The 27,250-nt window shown below is 34.6% G+C and overlaps 1 protein-coding gene across 6 annotated transcripts in view; it reads right to left on the reverse strand.

Annotated features, from left to right (window-relative positions):
• Positions 1 to 27,250, reverse strand: part of LOC118277877 (PAS domain-containing protein cky-1) — a 144,358-nt gene that overhangs the window by 110,982 nt on the left and 6,126 nt on the right. For all 6 annotated transcript variants that reach the window (XM_035596874.2, XM_050700417.1, XM_050700414.1 and 3 more), the window contains exon 2: positions 19,396 to 19,525. In XM_035596874.2, coding sequence (XP_035452767.2) covers positions 19,396 to 19,406 — 11 coding nt within the window. In that variant the 5' untranslated portion in view covers positions 19,407 to 19,525. The remainder of the gene's footprint in view (positions 1 to 19,395; positions 19,526 to 27,250) is intronic.

Raw genomic sequence — 27,250 nt, forward strand, 5'->3', positions numbered from 1 at the left:
CCGCTTACAACTTACCCCAACCACCGAGGGTAGTCCATAGAAACCGCAACAGCGTATCGGTGGTACAGTACACGCCACTCGCATTACCTCGTAAGGACCATACCTCCATACCTCTATCTCATTCGTTCGCTCTATAAATTCTAATACCATGTTAGAGCATAGAAAGCTTTATTACTACTGCATGTTTATGTTATCCTAGTACTATTTTCATAGATTTGTTATTCTATGTATGTATGTATGTCTGTATGTATGCGTTTGTTTTGTAAGGTTTTAGTATCAGTGGGACATTTTACTTTTGTTGGGGCTTGGGTCATATAGCTGTATTAAAATTGTAGATCACTCTGTACACTATGGATGCATTATAGTGATTTCATTTGATTAGAATGATTGATCTAGTTAAAAATAGCTATATTTATTTGTAGTTCTGAACTGGACTGGATTAATAAATCCAGTCTCAAACAAAGAAAGTAAAACAAAATTAAGTTGCTTATATACAATTCTTGGCCAATCTTCAACCATAAATCCCATCACATCTTCTCATCTTCCTACCCATCAATAAACATCAAACATTGACATAACATGGCCCCGACATTGATTCACAATCTATCTGCCAATTTACCAAGCAAAACGCTGCTAATATCGGCAATTGACAGTTCATAAGTCCGGTCAAGCCTTAGGCGTTACTTCTGTCCACTCATAACAATCCTTGCTTAGAAATCTCCGTCCCTTTAGGCCACATTCGCACGAGAACTTTTTAACGTCGCGTTAAAGCATTAACTGCCCAAAGAAAACTGTTGAAAGCAAATCCTCTGCTAAGCGTCAGTCACCAGTGACCGACGTGGCGGTTAGTTTGTTAAAAATGCTCAAATGTAACAAATTGCTATTTAGTCTTTACCGTAATGTCCAAAATCTAACGTAGAAAGTGTAAAACTGTTCAGCTGTTGTAACAGCGCCATGTCATAAAAGCATTTTTTGAGGGAGGTGAGAAGGAGTGTCAGACTCTTACTGACTCGAAACTACCTCGTTCCTACTAGTGCTTTGAGCCGGAGTCCCAGTAGGAATGAAGATAATATATTAGCTGATGCATTTCTTTTATCTCAAGCCATTTCTAACGTACGTTAAAAAACTCTCGTGCGAATAGAGCCTTTAGGGCTTAAAACAATTTCCCTGTGTACAAAACACACACATACGTATTGACACGTATAGCATGTGTTTTGTGACATTTGAAGGGCAAAGGTTAGTGTTCAAACTCAAATGTTTATGGTTACATCGAGGATATGAAGTAGGGTCTCGATAATCGGATTTATGTGATTTAAATAGGACGTTATTGATGTACACCTGAGGTTCTTAGGATGGTTAGATTGAGTTTCTTGTTGTAAGCTTGTGTCACATGAAGTACCTACATGAACTAACTGTCTCATTATTTGCTCCAGAAATTAATATTATGCTTTTAAAGACCTGCGCAAATTTTTGTCTTGACCTTTTTTCAATTAGTTTTTAGCATCGGCACAGAGTCTAAACCAAATTCTTGGTTAGACACGTTGTTGTCCACAGATGGGGCCCAGTAGGGCTGATGTCCGATCCGGAGCTGCAGATAACGTGAAAGGTTACCGGGGCTCCGGCTCAAAGCAGGAGCAGGAACAGGGTGATTTTAGTCTGTAAGAATCTGACATCTCCCCCTCCCGCCTCCCTCATGATTCAGTCATTGGAATTCATCATCAGACATTGGATTCCCCACTCAAAAAAAGACACGTTGTTGTTAATTTTTTTACTGGCTGTAATGACTGCCATAGATGTTTCTATGACAACCGAGACCTATAGCTTATTATTGTGTTTAGGTAGATATACATAGATGTGTATATTCTATGCTATTAAACCGTTGCAAGTCTAGTATCTCCCACGGTAAGTGGACATTTTACAAAGTATTACAAAAGCTGTTAAGAATGTGGGTGGGTAGTACAAAGCTGGTCATGCTCCAATTATGTCGCGAAAGTTCAGACTATAAGGTTACAATATAATTAGTGTTTTTCTAATAAATATTAAGCTTCTATCACTTTGTTGTCAATTTGTTAGGGGCTTAACAATTTCTAATCAGGAGAAACTCAGTTGTCTTATTCTGTAGTATGGGAAAGTAAATTTTATCTATGTTTACGAGCACACTAGGGTTATTATTTCGTTACATATTTTTGGTTCCTGAAGAGGAAAATATAGATGCATCATAACTAGTAATGGCATGCAATATTATGAGTCTCATGTATTAGAAGGTCAGCCTATTGCCACATACCGAGCACAATTCCAGACTCCGTGCTATCACTTATAGGTACAATATGTGAGAAATTATAACTGAAACCGTCCCAATTATATTTTCTTTTTATGTGCGCGACGTCGCCGCGTCTGCATACGCTGCTCATGATAAAGAATCCCTCTGTGACTCGAAACTAATAGAGCTTTTCTCCATTAATATACGTGAGTAAACCGTGATTATTTTTAGTTAATTTAATATTTTGTATATCCCGGAAATCTAACCAAAGACCTCTGACTCTCTAGTCTCACTAGTGACCTTTAGATCAACAAGCTATATTGAATGTCCACAACCAACAAAGTGTAAGCAAATTTAAATCCAATCACCTAATCAAGGTAGATCCATAAAGTATTTGCGCTCATTATTCTCAGTTACAACTGACAGATGGTTGGGCTTTAATCGAAGATTAAAATTATCTGTCAGCTAATGAACAGTACGTTGCGCCGGCGCCGGCCGAGTTATTTAACACCCTGTAGCGAACATCGCTTATTGGATTATAATTGTTTTTCACGCCTATTTCGAGTTATTGAAATAAATCTTTTGTTTAATATTTATTATTGTTTTCGTATGTTCATTGCTATTGTTTTGCATATTATTTAATATGGAATTGTTTTGATTGTTTGTTTGAGAATGAATAAATTTTAAAACTATTAAGTATGGTTTTATTATAACTTTCGTGAGACATACTAAATTAATCATTATGCTACTACACGACAGACAGCGACTGTCGCGCCGCGTTGTGTGTCGTGGAATTCTGTTCATAAATATGAGCCTCTATCATGGCTTGAAACTAGTCGAGTTCCTCGTCAAACAGTTACGTGAGTAAGCCAATAGCATAATGATTCATTTAGTATGTCTCACGAAAGTTATAATAAAATTATTCCTGGCAAGCGTGCAGATTATAAGCCAACTACCATGATCTCTGAGCCTCGTAAGCGGGATGTAGACCGCAAAATGAAAGGTCCAGAGGTTTATCAGAAACTACCAGACTTCTGTCAAATGTAGCCCAGTTAGTTGTTATATGTTAGCCCCCCTTACAACACCTGCTTGACAAATATTCATCCATAATTAAAGTAAAAAATCTTCTCACACCTTGAACCACAACTAAAATAGTCAACGAACCGAATTGTAAGCCTAATCGTAATCATTAACAATAGTTTAAAGAGACTAAGCTCCTTTTGTATTCAACAGCATATTAAACAATACTTTACCATTATAACTTGACCTCTCATCACATGGAATTTATGTATAAAAGGAGTTCGAGATATACTGGAGAGTATAGTTTGATACGCGTTTGACCTTGAACAGTGATGAGCAGAACACAAGGTTACGTAGTGGGAAGTAATTAAGGACTTAATGTTCTTAAATGAGCAAAGAAATTATGTCACTTCGATATTATGATTCGTTAAGTTATTAAGTAGCTCACCTTTTTTTTAATACTTAATAACCCTTCGTGTGTTCTGTATACGGGGATCCACGCGAGACAAAATGTGTTTTCTATTGTTGTCTTATATACGGCATACGAGATTAATAGGATGGCTTTTGGTCATCATCTTGCCTAGTGGTAAGCGATGATGAGGTGGATAGAGCAAGCTTACCTATGAGCAACTTGTTCACTCGGGACTCTTACTCTTTTATATATTTTCCAAGTTTTTCAAAGTGAACAGACAGAAAGTGATTTATCTCATCTGATGGCAAGCGATTAGCGGACCTAAATACAATGATAACATCAGAGGGCCTAGTAGGAAATTGTTTTACGTTCAGCAAGATCGAAACGTTATTGTGTTAAGCTCGCTGATTGATTAGTTCATTGGAGCTGACTTATCAGAGGACGGAACGTCATAATCGTATCAAATAACGTTGAACATAAAAGAAACTCATACTTAGTTCTCAGATCAAAAACATAAACTCAATATCCTGCTCGTTGTCTGATACTAGGTACTTTGAAAATCCTAATAGGTAGGTAATGTCTTAACACCGACCTTGTTCTTAGTAAGAACTGTATTCCTAGTAAGAACTAAACTTGATTTATGCCTAATGTACGGTAGAAGGGTCATCTCCTTTTCCGTTTTATCCAAAAATAAGCCTAATAAAAAGTATGTGTGTTTATCAAATATGTACGTTGTCATCTCCACAGAAGGTACATTATGTTAAACAAGTACCTATGTACATTATGACCCTTTTTTACTATTACATTAAATCATATTACTGATTACCTTCTTATTGTGCGCAGTTCTATTGTATGGAACGATTAGTGACTATGTTTGTACTTATTCGGGTAAAGCCATGTTGGTTTTATAAGCGGAAAATTATGATATATGAATTTTCCTAGAATTATTTTTCTATCCTTATAGGTATAATGAGAGAGAAGACTATTGTCTAGCATCGTACACTGTAATGAATTCTTGAACTATAATGTGCGCGGAACTAGTTAACTAGGGGGCGACTTGCCTATTTCTTGCAACGCATATGAGGTTAGAAAATAATGATTGATGATCAATCTCGAAAACAGTGAATAAAAAAATGTTGAATTATTGAAACAAAAGCGAAATGAACTTGTAGAAATTGTGAAACGCGTGCGGCCAATTAGTTCCACGCGCACTGACTATAAGATAATATTTTTCGAATTTCATTATGATATTTTAATAACTGACAAAAAGCTGTTAGTATTTGTCTGTAGTCTGACAAAACCCTAAGTACTACAAATTTTAAAATGGCAAATCCAACAAGATTTCTTGCCACTCACGGATTGATTTTATTACCAACCATATTTCACTCTAAACTCGCTGTATCTTCAAACTTAAGCCACAAAAGTAAACTGTTACAAACACAAAATACATCCGTTTCAACCTCTATGCAGAAGCATCTGTCATCCTCATGGGAGTTGACATCTTAAGGCCTGTACATTACATTTTTAATTGGCCCACGAGACATCTTAATTTTATTTAGCAACAATAGCACAGTCTGTCTGTTTATAATCTAGTTTTTTGTCCAGCTAATGCGATGTGTCTGCGGTCTAGATATTCTGAATGTTTTCTAGGTATGTTCTTTTTTTAATTGTTTTTGTTTTGTTGTTTAGATTTGTATGGCTTTTCGTTTTAGAGGTTGTTCGTAGGAGTAGTCTGTTGTGTAGCTATGAGGAAAATTTTACTAAGACATCCTATGTCTTAGTAAACGTATATTATAGGTACGTCGTAAAGGTGAAGATAAGTATATTTTCTATGACCTATACTTTAAGTCTTCTAGATTAATGATCTCGAGGTATTAAACACAAAACCCATTTTTTTAAAAGTCATCCAATTACTTGAAGTCTCTCCTGACTTTGCCACCCCATTCTACTTCAGCTTTTCGAGCCAGAGCTCCGGTAAACCCGCTAGGTAGTCCGGGAATCAGGCCCTCTGGGCCCCATTTGTGGTGCTCTGATGGCTCTTTGAGGCGCGTGCGGAACACGCCGCGCCATACGCATGGAATCACGAGATATCATAGTTTGATTTCTGGATTAGTAAACATGTGTCCATGTTGAAGTGAAAGTTAAGATAGTTCTATATTTCAATCAAATGTTCCAAAAAAGACAGATGATTTGAAATAAAAAAATATACATATACTATACCTGCTAATGTAATTGCTTCTAAGACTAAACATAGACTTATGCCTAGTAGTTATGGCATATTATATTACGAGTGATCTTTAACGTAGTTTTATTGCTAAAGCCGTCATTTTACGATACTACCGTATTTCATAATAACATCATAATTGCTAAATAATTACTTGCTATTAATAATTATTATGGCGTCGTTAAAGTGGTTGCTAGTGGATAAGTCGCTAAGTCCCGTGTATATTCAGATAGGGTTGAGAATAATTGGAATTTTAAATTATGGATTCTTATTCCTATCATGGAATCTGAGAGCTTTAGATTGCTTTTCCATCAGAGATATGCTATGTAGTTATGATTCGAAGATGTATAACTAAGTTGTGAAACTATGTGACCGTTTCCACTATGTAGTTGTGCGAGGAAAATAAGCAGCTCTAGTATGCCATGTATCGATAGCAGGGAGGCCATCAAATCCATCTTTTCACTAGTGCTAAACTATGTGTACCAATGACTATGATTGACGGAAGCCGAACGTATCCACTGCCACGTAGTATATATAGCACATCTCTGGTGGAAAAGCACCCTAACACCAGTGAATGCCAACTTTAACCTCTAGATATTATTGAGCAAGACACTCAAAATTGCAATTAAAAACTTAATACCCCAAACTGAAATACATAGAAATATCTATTTATACACATTACGAAACGTAGTGTTCCTAAAGTTTTAAAATTAAAAGCTTGTACATGTATGTATGAGTGACTGACAAGGCATTAGTGATTTCGTATTTTTTTTTATACACGTTAAATGTAACTGGTATCTAGATCAGGCTAAAGGTTATACGGGTCGGTAATCGAGAGGTTGTATGATAGGAGGATGTGAATAGTTTGAGTGTTGGTTTCATTTTGTAGAATATTGATGGTTGCTTACCAACTTGAGTTCGGAATTTGGACTGGGTAAAACATTTTTAGATTTTTGGCTTAAAGGTTAAGTTATTAATCCTTTGTGTTGGTAGAATAATGAAATTATTAGTGGTTGACGGTCGTAAATCGTTTTTAAGACTTGTATCTGTAATAAGAGTGAGAGACCCATGCTTTGGTACGAATGGGCCGGCTCGACGGGAGTGATACCATGGCCTAGAAAACCGGCGTGAAACAAAGCTTGCATAGTGTTTCGTTGTTCCTAATCCATGATTCCCCAATTCCCCAACAACCCTTAAATTCCTAACTCCCAAAAGGCCGGCAACGCACTTGTAACGCCTTTGGTTCGTGGGCGGCGACGATTACCATCAGATGAATCGTCTGCTTGTTATATAAAAAACCGGCCAAGTGCGAGTCGGACTCGCCCATTGAGGGTTCCGTAACAGCAAGTAGATGACATAATATAAAAGTTATAAAATAACTTGGTTTTACATAGTGTTTGTATGAACGACAAAGTTATATTTGCGGTTTTTGAAAATGTTTTATTTCTTAAAAACTAATAATGATATCTGGTTCAAACCAATTTTCGTTGTTAATTTCTATTGAAATCCACAGCATATATTTCTTTTAAATTTCTCACTTTCTTATTTTAAAAGTTAGAGGGGGGGACACTCATTTTTCCACTTTGGAAGCGTCTAACTTTCAAACGGTTGATTTTGACGAAAAATGGTTTTAGGAGCCTTAATGTCTTAAGACAAGAAAGACCTATCCATAGACCCATCACGGATATGTTAGCTGAAAAACATTTTTTTTTTTAATCAGTTCCATGTATGGAGTGCACCCCTTTTATTTTTATAAATTTTTATTCAAAATTCGAATAGCGGTTACCGAAATAAATCAACCTATAATGTTTCAACTATGTTGGCCCAACAGTTTCGGAAATAAATGGCTGTGACATACGGACGGACGGACAGACAGACAGACAGACATGACGAATCTATAAGGGTTCCGTTTTTTGCCATTTGGCTACGGAACCCTAAAAAGACTAGTCTAGTATACGTAAGTGTCGTAGCATGATGTTAAACTGAAGCTAATCCAGTGTAAAACGTCCTCGTTTGATTCAAAGATTGATTTAGTTATGTACCAATGTATCACATAAGAAAACCAAAATTCCTCAACTCGATAATCAATCACATGATTTCATTCTAAACAGTTGCAAATATTCTCACTCTCACACCTCAAGCTACAAAACACTGAACACTGATCTATTACAAGTGGCATTTAATTAAAATACCATCGAAATTACTTGTCTATATAAATGCTCTGATTTAAACTGCCCTCAGCCTCCGAGTGCAAAGTGCAGTATTATTAAAATATGAATCAGTTCCGCATACAAATCTGATTTAATAGTCACTGTTATTGGATCCTTATAATTTATGGCCATTTGCCTTCGTGGGAACGACTGGGTACTTAGACTACTATCACACCGTACCGCAGCATTATCTAGAAACAAGTCTTTAAATTGTTCGCTTATCTACTTCGTGTGTGAATATGAGTGGTAGAAAATTTGTTAGTGTACAAAATATGAGTTAGTGTTGTTTTTGGTTTTCGTTAATTTGTTTTATCTGTAGTTATATTTGGGGTTTTGTCGTATCTAAAGACGATTACTGATTTCTTAAATCAGTTTTAGTGTAGTTCTCGATTTGCGCTGAAGTTGATGTTTTTTAACAGCAATAGTTATATCCCGGATTATAAATGCAATTGCATATCTGTAAATTATATTTTCAGTTAATAAATTTTGACTTTTTGAATACCTTTTTTTACTGGTGAAATGTATTTTAACCCATATGGCGCCTCTGTACCTGATTGGGTACAGTGAAACAATTGACAAAAGTTGTAATTATTTTTACTTATTGCTGCTGTTATTGCTCGTTGTAGTGGTCCATTGGAACAGGGCTTCCAAATAAACGGCAGTTTATGCCGATACATTTTAAAAATCTGCATCTGTGAGGATTTTAACATCGTACTATAATTGTGCATAGAGGTAAGTACCGAATAATATATATTTTTAAGTTTATCATAAAGGAAACCTTATATTTTATGTATTGTTTTTATAATGCATAGAATGATTTTCAAATAAAATAATAAATAAATATTTTGTTTCATATATTTACAGAGTAATTGAGCATGGAACCGTACTGTACCTAATTGGGTACAGCGGCCGAATCTATATAACGATTATTCGTCTGTCACACAAGTCTAAAACAAATTTTAGATTTTTGTGATAATGAGTTCGAAACTATTTAACGTTTCTGATCATTACAGCGGGTTAGAGAAAGCAGTTAACGCTAAGTTAGAATATATTGACAGTGATTTCGAATACGACTTTGCTGTCATACCACCAGAACCCAACGTTGTCTCAGATGAGGAAGAAGGTGGTGAAGAAGATATGGTTTCTGCGGTCTTACCACATGAAGTGCCTGGCAGTATTGAAGTATTTAAATCTGTAAACTGGCATCACGAGCCATGCCGAGACAAAGATTCCGGGACATAAAATATTATCTTCATTTTGCCAACAATGATGAAGCAAGTAGTACCAAAGACAAGATGTTCAAAGTACAGCCACTAGCTAATATTCTTATGAATAAATTTCTACAGTAGTAGCACAGATTCTGGAATTGTGTCCAGTATATGACAATAGGCTCACCCCCTATTACATGGTACTTATAACACAAATGATGAAAAGTGGGTGTACATTGTATAGCGGCATTACGTGTCGTAATGAGCACCTCTGCCTACCCCTTCGGGGATAAAAGGCGTGACGTTGTTTTTTTTTAATTTCTACAGTGGGGTGTGATGCATGATAATATTTCAATTGATGAATCAATGGTGAAATATTTTGGTCATCATCCTGCTAAACAATTCATTCATGCACAACTATCACTTTACGGGGTTCCTTGCGATTCACGGAAAGAAGTGGTGGTGGGTTTTGTTTACCTATATGGTAGACGTGGTTATTGCTAATGCCTGGGGTCTACATGTGCATGAGTCACAGTGATAGCATGGATCAGCTTATGTTTCGACGTTCCATTACAAGGTTTTATTTACGCCAGAAAACTCAACATAAGGCTCGACTTTCTTCTTCTTTGGTACCAGGATTACCTCAAGATGGTGTAAGACATTATCCCCAGAAGATTGAAAAACCATTGCGATGTGTTGAATACCATTCAAGAGTGCATTGCCAATGTAAAAAATGTCTAAAAACATTGTGTGTTGAAAAAAGTGGTTTTGAATTTTTCTACACATAATACGCCACTGTACCCAATTGGGTACACCCCCTCAAAACGGACCCAAATTATAATTTTTGATTTTTTTGTTGATTTATAGTTTATTTTATGTCTACGCAGTAATAAAATAAACAATTCATATTAATATTTATTTTTGTTTTATTTTGGCGGTTAATGGGTTAACCACTAAAATGTACTCAGTTAGTTTGGTAAGAATTTGTATAGCGAAGAATAGGTAAAAATCTTATATGCTTTGTCATCTACCGACTTAATAGACTTCTTGTACAGAATGTCGGACTATTTTGGACGAAAAAGTTTAAAATTGTCAAATACCATCCCAAAAACGTTTCTCCAGAAATAATGTGAAAGGCTTCGGTGTGATCGAAGGTCTCTCAGCATTTAATTACTAGTGAGACATCGAGTAATTAGGTGTCACATTTATGCAAATATACCTGAAGGGTTAGATATTAAAGGAACTTATACTCACTTTATGGCTTATAATGTGTAAATAATTGATATAAGTTTTGAATTTGAAAGGTATATAATGTATAATCTGGTAGTTCTAAGTAGGTGCCTAAGTAGGCACTAGGCATAAATAATTGGGTATATAATAAAATTGAAATAGGTAATAAATAGTTTAGGTATTTATCAACCCGTTACGGGTTTGTAAATTATACCCAAAGGAGATGGCTAAATGACTGTCCCAGGCATAATAACAAGAATACGAATTTCACGCTAACCCGTATCATTTAAATATTCACTTATGAATTATTTTGTGTTTAACTAATTCTTATAACTTGGTGAACAAAAATTAACAAAAAATAAGTTTCATAATTGATTTTTTCCTGTTGTGGTTTGACATGACACCACGGAAGTAGGTACTGCAAGCTATTATTAGGACATTAGTTTCCCCGAAAATCAAATCGAAATAATTAAACGAACATCAATTTTTAATAACGGTAATATAATGACTTTTTTCTGAAACCAAATAATTGTAAATGTTTTGATCGACACAAAATATATATTTTGTATAAGATTGCACAATCTTACTATATATTTTGTGTCTGTCCTTGGTTACTTTGTGTTCATTATCTAGTATAAGCAGAATTGTTTACCTATCTACCTCATATATAAATAACTTTCGGCTCAGGTACCTCAAAACGCCTTGGTAAAAGTTCAGAGCAATGTTATATTTTGAAGTTTTTGTAACGTTGTTTGACGTAGGAGCGCTACTTTATTTTCAGGATTGCGCAGATATGCCAAGTTTCTGGACCTTCTTAACTACAAAATATCAATATTTAATTATGCGGCTTTATTTATTGCTAGGTACCATATTTATACAATATTTATTTGTACGGGTTACGACGTCCATACTTTGGTTTAGCCATGTCCTTTTGGTAGTTATCATTAATTTTACATCTTAATTTTATTAATTATGACCCATAAAACACTATAATTTGTTACAATTTTAATAGGTACAATCGATTTCAGAAACCAAAAACAAAAAAGCAACACCACTAACCTCACACAAAACAAAAACGGTCGGCAAAACAAAGCGGTTTCATCTCAATCTGCAAGTAGAGCCTCTTAGCTAACCGTATCTATCAATTAAGGCCCGAAGGAGGCGTGAGTGGACTTTTGATTGATCCATCAATAAGTACATAAATCCATTAAGGTAATACGCATGAGCCTGTTAATTGTGTATTTTCTACGGCTGTCAGTCGAACTAGAGTTACATCCGAGCCGTTTTAAGACAGAGATGGGATTGGGCAATTAAAAAAATCGTGAAAGTTCGTATATGCTTGATGGCGGATTAATGTAAAGTGGCCATTTATATGTGGGTGGCGTAATCATATTTTTACGCATGTTTTCCAGTCCGGGGTGGGCCAATTTTTTTTTTAGTAACTCTTTGTCGTTTTACTACGAAAAATTGCGCGTCAATTAATTTAGATGAACTTTAACTGTTAATCAAAGGTACTTTATTTAAGTTTATTACCTTTTATGTGTTTTTGCATAATTAAATAATAAAACTTTAAGTAACTGTTGGCTATTTTAGAGAGTTCAAAGTTAACGTTTTATGGTGTAATTTTGGTTATTAACTTATTACCTTATTTTGTTTATTATTAATTAAACTTTAAGCTCGTTATTAAATCTGTTTAACAGTTTTTGATGTCCAATTTATTACCATTTACGGTTTGAAATGATGTATGATGTTGGATTATAATAATATTTTGGACTATTACCTAACAGAAAACCTTGACAAAAATATAAATATCTTTAAAAAGAAGGAAGGAAGGAAGGCTTAAATTCAATATCTGAATCAGAATTAATCCGAAGATTTTCGCTAGTAAGTTTATTAAGAATAGAATCAGGCGTTACTTTGCAGAAATCTATGCTTCACTAACAATACATTTTTTTGTTACCCTTGTAGAATAAACGGAATGAAAACTAAAAATGTATTGTATCGTTAGAGAAGATTATTAATATAAAAATACTTCTACATCACCTTTGCAAAATAAAATACTTCCTATAAGTGAGTATTTAATTTACATATTCCTTCAATGATATCTAATCGTGATCCATATTTTGTTGTTGTGGTTGAATAATTAATTCAAAGAGTGATGTTATATGCAATTAAAGTATAATAAAATAAATGAACTCATCATTGAAATGTATTGCTATGTTATTTGTGTTAGTTATTTATTTATGTTAGTTTGCATATAACTGATATGACATGATTATTAAGTTACTGAGTGACTTAAAACTTAGTTGTTTTATTAAATTGAAGTGGTACTAGGATTAGTTACTAGATAGTAACTAGGTTATCTAAGTATTGACTACTTTGTTGGTCGAGTGCTCGCAAGTGTGACTCCCAAACAAGAGATCACAGATTCGATTCCCGGCTTGGACAAAAGTATCATTGACCATTATGGTACAGATTTTCATTATAAAAGTACCTATTTATGGTTTAATAGGAATATAATATTGGACTTTGACTTTCTGAAGTGGTAGTTATTTTTCAGAGACATAGAATTCATAACATAATTAATAAATAGTGGGCTATATACCTTTGCCTACTTCAGCCTCCTCTTTCAAGAATTAAAGAGCGTGATATCATGTGTTTCATCCACGTAATTTCAAAATAAACTAGCTAACGTATTCAACCACGAAATTATAGGTTTATAATGAGAACCTATGTGCATTTGTTTAGACGGATGTAAATTACATGCATTGGTCTCCGGTACATTGTAAGCCAAGGTTTCTATCAGGCCACTATAAATCGTAGGCATATGTTTGTTTATTTAATCAATGCAACATATGTTTAGTTGAAGTTTAACCTTATAGTAATGTACAATTTAAGTTGATTGTACAACTTATAGTTACAGAGTTTTAACTGAAACCAAATTGAGTCGTTTTCATTAATAAATGGTTTTTTTAAGAAAACCGGAGCTGCGGACTGCCTAACAGGTTTACCGAAGCTCTGACTTGAAAAGCAGGAGTAGGAACGTAATAGTTTTTAGTCAGTAGGAGTCTGACACTCTCTCTCACCCAACCAAGGCGGGAGAAGTCATTTATGATTTTCCCCCTTAAAAATGCTTTTGTTCCATATTCTTCCGTAATGTGCCCACCTAAACACGTCAATCACACCCAGATTCAAACAAAAATTTGATTAATGGGATATTTATACTCTTTGCTTGCAATAACGACTAGATGTGTTACAAATGTGTAGGTAAAGTCTTTAGGTAAAGAAATTACTTTACATTCAATAATACAAATTATTGAATGTAAAGTAATTTCTTTTTATCATTTCATTTACATTTCGCTCTATTTAAATTAAAATCAAACCACATTGCATTAGCCTTGATACCATCACATTACAACACGCTACACATGAGGCCAAATTAATGGATTCATCTTTAAGTCTCTGTACCACTAATTAAAACTGATGTACCGTTTCATTATACGGCGTAATGAGTTTAGTTCTAACACAATGGTTTAATTAGATCGAAGCTGTTCATTAACATACGATTGTGTCAAAACACTCAGTTCTGTCGTATCGGACTGTCAACTAAATGTCAAAGATGTCTCGATTCTCGATGGGTCGGTAACGCTGGCTAGTTGTGTAATGTACAGGCGAGCGCGGAATTTTATTGATGGATTTTTTTTGAGGGTTGTATTTTTGTGTATTGGTTATTAATATTTTTATTGATTAACAATGATATTAGACTTTTGTAAATAAGTATAGATAGGTTCAAAATAATTACTTGTACATGACTAGTGTTAGAACTGGACCTACTTCTTCGGCCATGTGTTTCTTATAAGCATTGTGTTTAATTACTTTTTGTATATGAGAAAATTATATTCATTAGTAAGTTGTTCCTATTTACATTTGAGTAGGTTAGTACTACACTTACATGCAAACCATTAAGAAATTTATCTTACTCACCTTAAAACACATTGTAACACAAAACACCAAATAACCAATAAAATCTAAATTATTAATTCAAACAATTTCCCCCCGAATGTACACTTGCGGCCAAACAAACGGGCGCGCGTTGATCGGCTTACGTCGGCTATCAACTAGTACATCGACATCTGTCCACGTGCCCGGATTAAATGGACCGTGTGACATGTGATTGTACACTTATTTGTACACGAAGTGTATGATTAATGATCTAGTGATACGGGTAACGGGATGGGGAAATAATGATTCGAGGATGCTTTAGGCATTTCTTGTGGTGTAAGATTCGTTCTTTTTGTGTGTTGTTTGATCTAGAGTAAGTGATGGATTTGTGTAAAAAATGGGGGCGAAATTTCTAGTGCATTTGGCGTATGTAATTGTATGTTTCAGTTTCACAGAAACGTAAATAAGTATAATGATCCTAATCTAATATGAGATGAGACTACGTGATTTATGTCTTTACGTATTATTCGTTAGTCTATTATATTTAAGTGCGTATGGGATGATAAGTGTGGGAGAGCCATGCTTCAGCACGAATGGGCCGGCTCGACTGGAGTGATACCACGGCCTCACCGAAAACCGACGTGAAACAACGCTTGCGTTGTCTTTCGTTGTATGAGTGAGGTTAACGGAGGTCCAATTACCTCCCCCTCCCCTCCCAATCTTCCTAATCCCCGATTCCCCAGCAACCCTTAAATTAAATTCCTAATCCCCAAAAGGTTAGCAACGCACTTGTAACGTCTCTGGTATTTCAAGTGTTTATAGGCAGCGGCGATTGCTTACCATCAGGTGATACGGATGCTCGTATACCGTGTTCAATAAATAAAAAATGTAACCCAGATAAATAGTGTCTTAGAATTACAAAAACATTATGTACGAGCCCGACACCGAATCAATTCTAGAACCAGACAGGTCAACAAGGTAGACAAATAAGGAAAACACCAATAAAACTCAAACAGATGTAAAATCCGTTGTAAAAAACAAAATAAATCACTTAAACGGTGTTTTAACATCAGCTTTTTACCCTAAATTCTATAATGGATGTCGTCCAATATAATTTTAAGAATGCTTTAGTGAAAATACCTGGTCGCTTGACGTGGAACAATAAGAGCAAGTCATCTCTCGGCCTAATATAAATAGCGAACATTAGATGAACGGGCTTATGTCTGTGTGTACACTGGCTGCCTAAAAATGGGTGCATTTTATTATTTTATGATTTAAAGTGACTAACTTCTACCACCATAGTTTTATAGTATTTTTAGTACAGATTGTATTTAGTTCAAATAGTTGATTAGCAGACGTATATTGTGGGCTTTGATTGGGAAAACATGATAACACTGATTTTACATATCAGACAGCTTTCATTTAAAGATACTGCATAGTTAGTCTTTTTATGTACAGTTATTAAACAGAAGTAAAATAAAAACAACGAATTTTTTTATCTAACAACTAAAATCATCTTATTACTCGACTTACAATCATTTAGGTATTTATCAGTCCATATTTTTTAAAACATAAAGAAAATAAAAAAGTCTGACCAAATTCCATTGGCCGGCAGTGTACAATGCGCTGTCCAATGATTCCGTAATGGCCTTACGCGCATTACGTTATTTTGAGTGGTTTGTACCGAACAAAAAACGTACCGAGACAATCCGAGGTATGTGCGGAACGCTAAGAAACCGATTTAGTTAAACTATTTGAAGGTTAAGTATATTTCATTAGATGACCATTTCATGTTACGTAAAGGTTAAGTTGGAACTAGATCAAAATGTTTAAATAATGCTGCTTAAGAAGTTCGCAGTTGAATTTTGTTCTTACGTAAAAATATTTATAGTAGTCTTATTACCTAGTAAGATTACCATTTGCCTGCAACTTATTCTTTACGTTTTACGTTCCCCAATGAGATGGACCGATCAGATGACAGACTCATCCTCTGACCAGAGAGAAAGATCTAGTAAGATACGATGTAACTCTCTAACCTAGTACACTAGTCATTAGGATCAGTCAAACTGAATTTAAAAGCTAGATTGACTTTAAAAAGATGTCAATCTATCTTTTAAGTGTATTATTGGATACCTATTAATATGATGTCCTATGATTGAATGCAAAACTATCAAAAATATTGTAAAGTATGTCTAATTCCCGAAGAAAAGTCATATAAAATATTTTTCTCCTCAATATTGCCATAATGAAATTAAATCTCTTTAATAAATAATATAAATCAATAAAATACATGCAAGTAATTAACTATACGAACGAATATCGTTTGGAAATTATTATTCCTTTGCATTAGCTAATGGTAAGCTGCGGGAATAGTGACAGGTTGTTAGCTTGCGCCTACGCACGCTGTAACCCATTGCCCTCGGTTGACTCTTGTAACTTAAGCCAGATTATTATATTAAGCCAATGTCCTTACGTATTTGTGTATTGGGATTATTGAGTTCTGGATATTTGTGTGTCTTTGAACGTCTTTTAATGTAGTGTTTGGGGTAATTATTTATTAAGGTTTTACTCGATTGTTTGGAAATCCTCGTGAGTCCTCTTGGAAATTCAAAAAGGAACATTTTCTGATAGTGTAGTATCATTATGAGTTTTGAATGATCATCTCCATTAACAGTTTTTCACATTTCTGAAAGTATAATCATCATGAGTTTTGATCATCTGCATTAACAGGTACACAGTCCCGTAGATGAAAGGGTTTGTCGTAATCTGTACGGTTCGCAGTTAAATGTTTAAAAGGTTCAAGTTCATACGATACCCGAGGGAAGAGTCCTGGATCCGGAGCTGCGGACAACGTAACAGGTTACCGGGGATCCGGCCTAAAGCAGAAGAAAAAAATAACGGGGTGGTTTTTAGTCAGTAAGAGTCTGATTCCAAGTCGGGAGATTTCATTGGATTATTTTCGCCCTTTAAAAAAGGGATTAGAGTCGTGGTCATAAGAACATTCCACTCTGCCGTCAAGTTACGGCTTGCATTAAAAGCCATTGGTGTGATAATTTTAACACGTTTCAGCTGAAATTACTGTTCAAACGAATATCTACTAAATACACTACAAAGTTCCAATAGGTATATTTACAAAAGTCGGTTCCAGAACGAATATATTAACAGTAAATGATTATCACATACGTCAGAAGGAGTGGCTCCCCATGATAACTCACGCTAATGCATCTCACAAATATATTATGGCGACCAAAAATTTTAAAATATATTGTGAAACAACCCGTATGACGAAGTAAATAAATATTTTAAATTTTAAACACCCGTTATCGTATCGTTAATCTGTCAAATAAGATAAAACTAAATGGTCATAAAATTAATAAAAATGGTTTTATGGTATTTTTTTATTTATGGATGGTTTTAATGCAAATTTTGTGGTTGCATTTCCATACTTTGATATATGGAAGTAGATGATACATAGATGCATATAATATATATGTAAATGTGGATAATAATAGGTAAAAGAAAACCAATCGATGTAAATATGATTAACATAAATAGTGAGATACTTATAATTTGTGTTCATCCACCATTCGATAGAATTTATACATAACTAACAAAGAGTTTTCATTTAAAATGTATACCTACATTGAAACTTCAAATGTTTCACAAATACTGGATAAGCAAATCAATTGAAGAGTGTTAGATGTCCTTCGATTCTTTTCAAAAACTAATTCAATTAAAGCAAAACTACGTATGAAATTAGTACCTAGTTTTCCGCGAATATGACGTTACACTATAAGAAGTTGTCATCGGCAAAATTACAATAATAGTAGCTCTAACTGATGTTAATAATGTCAACGGCTCAATAATATTATTATGAAAGATATTAATTCATTTAACACACTTCGTCACTTCGTTTAAATAAAAAAAGTGCCAAAAACTCATTATCAGAAATGACGTATCTATTGCTATTGACATAGAGCTGAAAATAATATGAAATGTAAACATTGTGTACGTCAGCGTATTATGAAATCTTTTCAGGTTACCAGACGCCATTTTTGTAATACGAGTAGCAAGAGTGGTCATTAGGGTGTGAATTGTGTGATTATTTATTTATTTAAGTCAATATACTAGTTGTTCAGGATTTAAGTATATAAATAAAATAGTCAAGTTAGTGTAAAAATATCTATGGTGTAAAAGTTCGAATCTATGAATTCACTAAAGCTACTGATAATAATGATGCTACGAGCTAAAGAAAAACTTCACGTCACCAATCAATGTAAATTAAATTATTCTCCCCTAACTGTTTTAGTAGTCTTCACCTGCGTGATGATCACGATTTGGGTCACACATGAATGCATGATGTCCATCACCCAATCACAGTATCACGATTTACAACCGCTTACAAGTACATTCGGTGCGTACGACACGTGGCTCTAATCGGTCGTAAGGACATTGTCTTTACGCAGAAATTTGTACTCAATGTCACGTTTTTGAAGGTCTATTTTTATTTAACGGTATTTTTTTATTTGGAGGTTTTTCGAGGATCTGTTTCAATAGTTTCCTATATACATTATGAGGTTTCCAAGTTTTGATATTTTCAGGTTTAATATAGGTATATTTATGTGAACTTAGGTCGAAGATCCATCTTTAAAATAGTACTGTTGTTACAGTCATATGGATCACGATGAGCAAAAATTAATCACCCATCTTAAACAAACTGGATCGAATTTGGTTCTTGACAGTTCTTGACATACTGATATTGGTAATAAAAGTCAATCTTAATCCAAAGATTTTGGACAGATATTGGTTATTAATTTTAGTCACACGTCACAACGAATCTATACGAACAACTTGATTCTATACTGTAATATTTTAAGGGTAAATCTTACCTTGTGAACATGTTGGCTTGTGGAGTGTGTTGTATAAATCGGCACGCTCTGGTTGGCGTCCCTGGGCGCCGTCACCGTTGTCATCATTGGCGACACGAGGACCGCGCCACTGCTCACCGGTATCCCACACCTGGACAACAGAAATAACATAAGAAAAAAATAAAGGAAAAAGTGTAATGTTTAAACTAAAACAGAATGTTTAAATAGTTAACGGCTGAAGTTATTAACTGATCTTAATTCAAAAGTTTTGGTTCCATTTCGATTTTTGTCCGAAATTCAAGAGGATTAAAGTTTAAAATCGATCTGATTCTATAGAAATCGGTTCTTAAAAGGATCGTTCTTTACAAAGTGCGTTCTATATCAAAGTGCGGTTTTGCCTGCAACAAATGTTATTAAATAGTAATTACAAAAATTTTCTTTCAACTACTCCTACACTATCATAATAGCGATGTGAAATCACTATTTACCTGTAGTAAGAATAGTATTTGGATATATTCGAAATTTTTTACATCATGTGTCGTGCAGACAGAAATCAAATACACGTTTTGACTGTTGCCACCAGGTAAAAAGTACTACCATGTACATTATAAAAGTAAATATTACACAAGATTTGTACTGAAAGTAAGTACACATACGTAACAAACGTACATACATACAGTTGACGCGTCGAGTCGGGATCGGGAAATTAGAGTAGTATTAAAAATGGAACTGTACTTTGAATGTCTAAATATGACGTTGGTTTTACGTAATCAGTGTTGACTCATATAAAATATGACATTTATTTTTAAAAATAAACTGTTTCTGGGATAATTTCTTGAAGTAGTAGCTTAGTCATAATCATGGAAACTAAATTGCCTAGCCACGCCTTCTGGTATATTGTGCGCTCAGATTCAACCAAAATACGCTGTGAAATTCCCAGGTGTTAACGTAGAAGAAATATTAAGTCAAACCTCACTGTTTAGAAGCAGAACTTTGTTGTCAAAATAAACTAATATCTGAACAAAATGCTACAGCAAATATCTTACACGTGCTACACTGAAAAAATGCTTCCATATTTTTTATCTAAACCACTCATAAGGAGATTAAAGTATCTACATAACAACAACCAAAAAAGGTTAAACGCCTTACTTCTAAATAAGTACACACAGCATCACAGACACACCTGCTCACCAAAGCTAGCTCCCATTCGAGAGATAACCAACAAAGTTGACGACTCCTAATAAGGAAACGCGGTAGGCCACAATAAAACAAAAAAGGCGCGCTAAACATTTCTCATTAGCGTCCCAACTCTGACTTACGCCAATCATTGGCAGGCGCCAGAAAACCGACCAGAATGGGCATGGGAGGAGCGCTAATTATTGACAAACGCCAACTTATATGGTATGCCAAACCGATCATAAGACACTAAGGACTTATTACCTTTTTCGTCTCAACGAATCAGTGTAAAGTGAGTATTGACTATTATTTACTTATTGACATTATTATGTAGTTTTTTTTCTTCTTTTTCGTCTATGCATGATTGATTATGTTTTAAATGTCATGTCGTTTTGCGTAAGCTGTGGTTCTGTTGTCTGCGCTGAGGGTTAGGTTCGTAAAGAGCAGAGGTTAAACCCACATAGCTCGTGTCGATGCATGATTGATTTATTAATGTTGCTAAAGGTATGACATTTTGGAATTGATACTTTGGTGGAATTGTTAACAGGTGTTTTCGGTTGTCACAAGGTTGAAGCTTAGTGCAGTCGGTCATGAATATGTCTTATGTTTTCGTAAGGTCACCCGCTATATCAAATAAGCACTCTTTCCAACTTCAGGAAAGGTGTAAAAGATGTCAGTCTGACGTCTCTTCATACCTAATACACAAAAATGGATTAGATATTTTTCTCATTCTCTCGCATCTTTCCTTGAAAATTTTGTCGACTATATTTTAAATGGAAATCTGACGAAATAACCCATATATTTTAAACAGCATAAACCACATAACGGAAGCAATTCTTGACCCTTCGTCTAATAACAGCGCACATAATTGTAACAATAGGTACGTTTCCAATTCGCTCTTGGCATTCCATAGTTCATTAGTGACGCAACCAAAGTACCAAGATCATATCGAACTGCCCATAAAATACCATACTTGTCATAATCCACAATTATAGGTACGTTATCTTCATAATGCATACCTTTTACGCACATTTTTTCATCGTAAACAAATTACAGTTTTCAAAGGCCCAATAATTTTGGTCCGATGTGTACTAAGGACGTTTATTAAGATGATTACATCCACTCTCGGGCGAGTGATTGGACATATTTTAGTGTGTAATTTTTCGTGTTATTATTTGATAAAAGCAATGTAATTGGTGCCAGTTAAATGGCTCGTTATGTAGATTTTGATAAACGACCCTTTAAGACGTTTTGGGCATTTCATTTTTGTTTTTGTTGCGTTGTGAATTAGGTGTGTTTATAAATCAAATTCGGGGTTATTACCGTATTGATTTATTTTGTAAGTGCCTTGGTAATGTCATAAAAGTGATCATTTTTATCCAAATAGTATCGTCAAATCTTATAATATTAAAGTACATTACACCCCCGTACCAATCCCATGGGAAAGTTTATCATTCACAGTAAAAAACATAAAAAGAACGCACACACTACCTACTAAAGAAACAATATGAGAAACTGCAGATTCTGTATCCTAGCCACTTACAAATCGAATAAAACAAATACTGATATTCTATTATGGTGATCGTCTGTCCTCTTCTCCCGCGGAAAGACGAAAAGAGAGGGCGTTACTGGTTGAAATGTCGTAGGTCATTAGGTCCTTACCATGTAGGGCTTCCAATCTGCCAATATGGAAGGCAGCCGTGACTTTTGTATGTGGTTATATTGGGCCTAACAATAGGTTATTGGGCATAAGATTTAAACTAAATGCGTAGATGACCCGAGCGGTCCCAGATGACTTTGATAGTGCGAGACATTGTCGGAAATTAATTGTTCAGGAGAAAGTTATTAAGCTACTTGTTTGTTGAAATGGGATTCTTGTTTTGTATTGGAATGTGTTTGGAAGCATGTGTCCTGGGGTTTACTAATCGTGAATATTCGGTTGATTTATTGTCACAAAACTAAATATGTTTGAACTAATATTAAGTTTAACCTTAGAGAGTAAGTAGATTTACTGCAGTAAATCTTTCGTACTTTTAGTATTGTCTTTAAGGTTATTTGTGATTGAGGATTGGAAGGATTGAGTCTATGTTATCGATTCAAATCCACAGATGTTAAAATCTTAATCATTACACCTTCTTCTAAATGACGGTCCATTTTTAACTTTTCCTTATCAAAAAGTAACCGTTTTCTTCTGCTTAAAGTATCATGTTCCAAGTTCACAAACTTTCGACCGGAATGTCTGAGTGTGACCCCGCTATTGTCTCCAACCCTTTGTTTGCAATTGTAGTTTTAAATGTTTGTTGTCTCACTAATTTTATTTTATACTTGCCACGGGCAAACAGGAGAGTTTTCAACTGTTGTACAGGAATACGGATATTTAATTGTTGTTTAGCTTTTAATGCTTTTAACAATTCTACTTCTGCGTAACATCCTATATTTATAGAGCGAATATAAAAACGTTTTTGTTACATCTTTTCATAGACAATTTCTAAACAATTTCGTCCTGAATGATTTTAGGATTTACACATCATTATTACAAAATTAACATTAGAATATTAGCTACGTCCGCGTGATTTCATTTACTGCTTTGCTTGTATTGGTCATCGCGTGAGGTTTTATAGCCTATATAGCCTTCCTAGATAAATGCACTATCCAACATAAAAATATTTTTTCAATTCGGACCAGTACTCCCAGAGATTAGCGCGTTCAAACAAACAAACTCTCCAGCTTTATACATATATTAAATAAAGTATAGACGTATAGATATAGATTTCAGAAAAACATGTCACATTTGACCCAAAACCCAAGTTGAGTGAACTGTCCCTAACCTTACCGGTTAATGAGCACACCAAAAATTCATAGTACTGCTACCAAGCAACGTTAGAAAAATTAATAACCGTATAAGAAAATAGAGGTTTGTCATACAAGAGTCGTCCAGAATGTCGATTCAAATTATGATAAGGCAGAGTGAATTAGTTCTGGTAGAACATAATGGCTAGCGATTAGGTTATGTTGGCCATCGACGTGTAAAGGTTTGGTGTTTGGATGAGGTATTTTGGTTGAGGTTAGTAATATACACAATGGAAAAACAATAACTGCCGTACTCAGAGAGAATGAGTGATTACTTGGATTATCTCTTAGTATTGATTTTGTATTGAAAAATTGCTAAGGACTGGGTTAAGTGACCATTAAATGACTCTGAGTACAGCGGTAACAGTTTATCATAAAATAATTCACATTTGAATGAAGTTAATATTTTCAAAAACAGTTAGTTAAAAATTGCTTCTTTGTTTTCCCAAAGATTAAAAATAATAAATAATTTACAAGGGTAAATTCATTCACAAAAAAAAATTAAGACTGAGAGCTAAAATGTATTCTGTCATATCCATCAGAAGCTTCTTTTCGTAGCTCATTGTGAAAGTTCATAGAAGCGCATGAGCAGTGAATGATGCGTCGTATCTCGGAATGGTCCACAAAATAGCCGCTTTGATAAGCCTGACGAACTATTTTGTTCCGAGTTCCAAACTCGGCATTTCGGGATGATAATGTACGTTGTTAGCGTTGTGGAATTGGAGTGAATTTTTATTGTTATTATGGGAAATGGGTTACAAGGAAGTTTTTGGGATAAAAGGTGAAAGATTTACAAGTGTGGCTCTTAATTGAATCTTTAAAGATCATTTACATTTCATATATGAGGTTTCGGGATTAGAATTCGAATCTGAAAATATATTTATTACTGATTTTATCTAATGCACGAACACTGAACTTGTACGAATCGTTTAGCAAACATGACCACTACTGGGAAATAACTGTTGAAGAGTTGCAAAACGTTCATAGTCTTTTTTTATATATTGGATAGAATTTAATTAATCCGAGTATATTCCGTATAGTTTACCTATATCTTATATCTGCCAAATGACACATGCCAAATCGAAACACCTTTAAAATCCCAACAACAACAAACGTTCACCAAAAAACAAAACAATAAAAAACGTCTCAAAAAAAAAGAAACAAATGAAAAAAAAAAAAACGTTTAAACAAAGACCACCTGCGTCCAACCCCAAGTGAAGTAAGTGACTGCTAAGTGATGGTGTTAATTTGGGAGCTACTTAAGGCACACCCTCCAACAAACAGCATCACTTGCTAATGTACGTGTTAAGAATTTGGGTACAAATATTTAATTTTGTGAAACAGACCTACTGTATGAGGTTTTGGAGAGGAACGATGCAGGTGTTTTGGGTTATGGTGTCAAGCTAGGATTGTCTGGTTTTTTTTTTTTTTTTGAGGGGGAAAATATCATGGAATTATTGAACTTCTCCCCCTTTGGGTGAGGAGAGAAGGAACTAAAAACCACCGGAGTGATACCACGGCCTCACAGAAAACCGTCGTGAAACAATGCTTGCATTGTGTGAGTGAGGTTACTAGAGTCCCCTTCCCAATCTTCCTAATCCACGAATCCCCAACAACCCTTAAATTTCTAACCCCCAAAAGGCCGGCAACGCACTTGTAACGCCTCTGGTGTTTCGGGTGTCCACGAGCGGAGATTGCTTACTATCGACTATAGGTCAGCCGTCTGCTCGTTTTCTGGCTTATACCATAAAAAATATACATCCAAAGTAAATGAACATTATGTAGAGTATCCATAGGTATCACGGTATTTGAGTAGGTATCTACAGGATAATAGTTGAAAAAAAAAACATTTATAAAGGTAACGAATTCTAAGAAGAAACCCATCTTATTCACTGTACTTACTTTGAAATCATAAAAAGGAAAATAGAACTACATAGTTTTGGTACAAGAAAATACCAGATTAGGTAAAGAGTACATACATACAATTACTAAGAATCTTAGACGCGTCAAAACAATTCGAAAACATAACTGCAAATGCCATTACAGAAGTCAGAAACAAATAAACGATTAGTGTTTTTTTTTTAATATTACAAGAATCTTACTCATTGCAGGCAAAGGTGAGTAAGCGTACATCCTATACGAAAACGAATCCTGTTCCTTCATATTATTTCCCATGCACAGATTATATATGCGGCGATGATCTAACCTTCGATCAAGATTACAACCTCATTGGTATTAAATACTGTTAATTATAGCGATTACTCATAATTACTTATAAACAAGTAGCTACAACATTTTTTTTTTCGATCAATGAAATAAAATAATTTTGAATAGTGCCCGGTTTTTAATTGATCTGAGAAATTGTGAGAATTTGTGTGGTTTTTGAAGTGCAGTAGTTGTTTCTGACGTCATTATTTTAATGAACTTTTTGTAATGTTTATGCAAATGCATGTATTATTAGGGCGGTATGAAATGAAACATTGTTGTATTGATCCGAGCATATCATTATTGTGCGGTATGAGCTGTATGGTTTCTCTCATATTTCTTTCAACGATCATTTACCAATGCAACTTGGTATGTAATTATTACAAAAATAGCTACTGACGTTCGATAGGCCGTCTCATTGTGATGCATCTGAGAAAAGAAATCACATGGTTGCAATGTAACAAAAAAAAAGTAAAATAAAAAAGTAAACGAGATGCGCCCGCGTACGCCAAGATCTCGGTCAGGCAGGAGCCAAGTTCTTTTGTTTCGAACCTCGAATCAGCCTGTGTCTCGAATCTAGATGCTGTTTTCGAATTGTTTTTTCTTTTTCCCCCTATGGCTTTTTCTTTATTGTCTCAGTGCTGGCTGACTAAAAAAAAAGTAAAAATCCGGTGGCTTATGGCTCTCCATTGATATGCGACGTTCGAATTGAAATTTAAATATTTGCTCGCATCCGCGACGGGCTTCATCTTGGGTATTTTGTTTTTAAAAAGATCTTTGTGTTTCCATCTTAATATTTTATTATGTTATTCAAGAAATACCGCGAGTACGCATCTGTGTTTTTTCTTTGTTGAAATATTTTTGTTTACTGATCGTCGCCTTCAATAAATTGATGGCAAATACTGTATTTTTTCTGTCCTTTCTTTGTTTTAAGTTATTAGTGTATTGTTCTAAAGTTTTAGGTTTATCATTTAGTCACAGTTCTGGGTGAAAAGGAACATATTAAGTCCAAAGGCTTTAGACTAGACTATAGTTTCATCCATTGTATCTACTTGTGTTTTAATTTAAATAATTGTATGTTGGAAATGGATACTGCATTTAACCAACTGTTATTCCTAATATTAATAAAAACACTACATAAGTATAAAAACCAAAATATGATCTAGATTAAAGAAAATGTACTTAATTGTGTTTCACGGAACGGAGGTCAGGGAGCAGTCTCGGTTTTTATTCGTGGCGTTCCGATGAGTGACCAAACTATGGTCGTTTTTTAATTGAACTATAACGTTGTACCTAAAACGCGGAGATAATTGTATATAAAAATACTGGACGTGCTTCGGTTAAGTATGATTTATGATTTTTTGTTATGTGATAAAATTATTATTTTTGTTGGATGAGTTTTTATAAGGGTATCTAGAGATTTAAGCCTCGAATAGAAATTTAAAAATCGATAAATTTTATTAAAATTAGAATTCATTAGATTTCAAAGACCTTTTATCATTAGGTTTTTTGAGGGGGGAAATCATTCAATGACTTCTCTCGCCTGGGGCGAGGCGAGAGGAAGTGTTCTGACACTCTTCTCATACAAGACTCTGCTCTTACTGACTAAAAACCACCCCGTTCCTACTCCTGCTTTTCGAGCCGG

This window comes from Spodoptera frugiperda, chromosome 18 (genome assembly GCF_023101765.2).
Source record: "Spodoptera frugiperda isolate SF20-4 chromosome 18, AGI-APGP_CSIRO_Sfru_2.0, whole genome shotgun sequence".
NCBI lineage: Eukaryota > Metazoa > Arthropoda > Insecta > Lepidoptera > Noctuidae > Spodoptera > Spodoptera frugiperda.